Raw genomic sequence first — 2,681 nt, forward strand, 5'->3', positions numbered from 1 at the left:
TACTTTATTCACAGACAGAGTTCATCAGCAGACAAAATATACAGATCAAAGTTGGTTTTGTTTAACTAACATACCATATTAATATGCTCCCTTTCAGTAGTATTGACTTTAGTCCAGTCTCTGACTCTGAACTAAGGCTTTAAACATTGTTTTACAAAACATTCTAACAGTGCTGCTTTTCTCTTATAGATTACACATGCAAGGGGAAACAAAGACATTTCAAAAAGGATTCACAAAGGCATTGATGAAGAGCAAAAAGTGCAAAAAAAAAAAAAAAAAACTCCTATGGCAATAAAAAAAGAAGCTGATGACAAATGGGAGCATCAAAAATGGTTTCAGTTACGATGGAGTATTGCACAAAAAAGTGAATGCAGTCTAATGCCCAATGCGACTTTCTCTAACTTCTACTGTGACTATGCTTTTTAAGAAGAAAATGAAAAGCAGAAAGGGGAGCAATGAAGCAACAGTCAGGCAAGAAGATAAAGACGCAAGCAAGCAACTAGTCATTAGCAGTTATATGTTTACATTACAGAGAACATGAGAAAACAACGTAATAATTTCAATCTATGGATAATGTTTGCTCTGGAAAGCAAGGCTTCATGCTTTGCACAGATGCCTGTTAGTAGAACTAGGAGACACAAAGTAACCCCCAGGGCAGGAGAAAAAACAAAAGTACAGTGACCTTGACAACACATGGAGACAGTCACCTCCCCCAACGACAGTAACCATCATACAAATCCCCAGAGGAAGAGGAGAGGTCTTTAAATTATAATTCATTATTGGCTAAAGGACATTGCTACAAGGAAAATCCTGTGATAGAACCAACAGCTTGTATTGCATCACACATTGGAAATAGAAAAACAGACAGGTTGTGAAATAAAAAGAACGTCTTTTACAAAGGACATCAAACCAAAATCACACGTAAAGTGCAACTCAGACATGATCAGGTCCACAGGAGGATGCTACAGTGGCTGGGGTAGGGAGATGTGCCTTTGGGTGGGTGGGGTGACAAGGATGACCGTCGTGTTCACGCTTCGTCGCAGATAACCGTCTCCACCACAAATGTATTCTCAAAGTGACGGATATGGTGGCAGTCCTTCGCCTCGCGCTTGTTGATGCCTGAGAGAGAAATAGGGCGAGACACAGAGAGGGCGATCCATGATGTAAACTTTGTTTGGTGCGTGCTGTGGTGGTCTCATCGCCACAGTTTAAAACAATAAAACTCAAATAAAAACAAAGACCAAACATTTTCCTCCCCATTTGTTTCTTTTTCCAATGTTTCCACTGATCCCTCCATTAACCCCAACTTACGTCTGCGGGTGACACGGCGGTTCAGGCGGTACGTGTCCTTTCCATTACACAGGCGGTAGATGAAGGGTCCCAGCTGACGCATGTTGTGCACTTTGCCAGTCACCACCATCTCTTCATGGATGATGTAGGTCTGAGGCAAGTATGTTCCCTTCTGCAAGAGGCAGGGGTACAACAACAACAAGCTCACAGGGCTTTGTTTTCCAACAAAACACTAAAGGGCTGAGCAGTCTAAAAACAGACATTGGGTGTCTGCACACACGGACGTGTCCACACAATAACTTGACAGTGCTGACCTTTGAGGAAACAGAGTCCAAAATGAAGGAAGCTATCGTAACTTAGTAGCCATGTTGCTCCAGCTACTTTTATACTACTACTTTTTATACTTTTTTATTACTATGATAGCACGATAGCTGTTAGCTTGATAGCTACTTTAGTTCAGCAACTATCTCTGCGAGTCACCATGACTCTAGCACCATCTATTTTGAAAATACACTTGAATGAATTTCACGTCTTCTCTCCTGAGACCAGAGTTTAGTGTTTGCTTTAGTGTTTTTTTTGTTACGTTTAACTGAAGCATTGGTAAAGTCAAACAGTTCATGGCATTTAGGAGGAGCGAAGACTAAAAGTAAAGCCATTTATTTCGAAGAATTCAAGAGAAATGTTACCTTCACATTGATTAGAAGCTCCCAAAGGTTGCGTGGAGGCATCACGATGGTGGTGTTGAGCTCAATAACGTAGCACTTGTCCAGAGCAATGTCATGGTAGGCAGTCAGTCCCTGGAAAATAAAGCAGTTTATTAAAGACCAACTTTAAAGACCAGTGCTTAGGGATTTTTTGTGCAGGTTTCAATCCTTACAATCTGTTTGCAGTTTGTTATTGTAACATTTGAATTATTTCAGCAGTGTTAGCACTGGAGCTCTAGCAAAGTGACATCTGCTTGTCCGTCCAAATATACCTGAACAAATATTGAATTATTGCCATTAAGATCTAGTACAGACATGCATGGTTGCCAGATATCCATTGTCTTTTCATTTAGCATCAACATCATCACAATTTCAATTTGTCCAATATTTCAGTTCACGACCAAATACCTGAAAAGCAAATAACAATCCTGACATTGTGCTAATTAGCAAATGTTAGCATGCAATTACGTTCCACTAGGATAGTGATCCATTACACCTGCTTAACATCAGCATGTTAGCTTGCTGACATTAGCATTAAGCTCAAAGCACTGCTGTGCTAAGTACAGCCTCACAGAGCCGTTAGCATGGCTGTATGTGAAGATTCAAATCGCGAGAAGAATGTGATATCAAGGCATCCGTTTTACTGCATTGTTGTGTAGAGTTTATATCCTACCTCAGAAATAAAAA

At 40.3% G+C, this 2,681-nt stretch overlaps 1 protein-coding gene across 1 annotated transcript in view; it reads right to left on the bottom strand.

Annotated features, from left to right (window-relative positions):
- The window catches only part of LOC118341450 (integral membrane protein 2C-like), a 5,598-nt gene continuing 2,917 nt past the window's right edge, over positions 1-2,681 (bottom strand). Inside the window, exons 4-6 of the mRNA XM_035679695.1 lie at positions 1,977-2,087; positions 1,312-1,462; positions 1-1,119 (exon numbers count right to left, since the gene is read on the bottom strand). Of these exons, the coding sequence (XP_035535588.1) occupies positions 1,028-1,119; positions 1,312-1,462; positions 1,977-2,087 (354 nt within the window). The 3' untranslated portion in view covers positions 1-1,027. The remainder of the gene's footprint in view (positions 1,120-1,311; positions 1,463-1,976; positions 2,088-2,681) is intronic.

This window comes from Morone saxatilis, unplaced genomic scaffold (assembly GCF_004916995.1).
Source record: "Morone saxatilis isolate NCDOM2014 unplaced genomic scaffold, NCSU_SB_2.0 Contig8, whole genome shotgun sequence".
Taxonomy (NCBI): Eukaryota; Metazoa; Chordata; class Actinopteri; family Moronidae; genus Morone; species Morone saxatilis.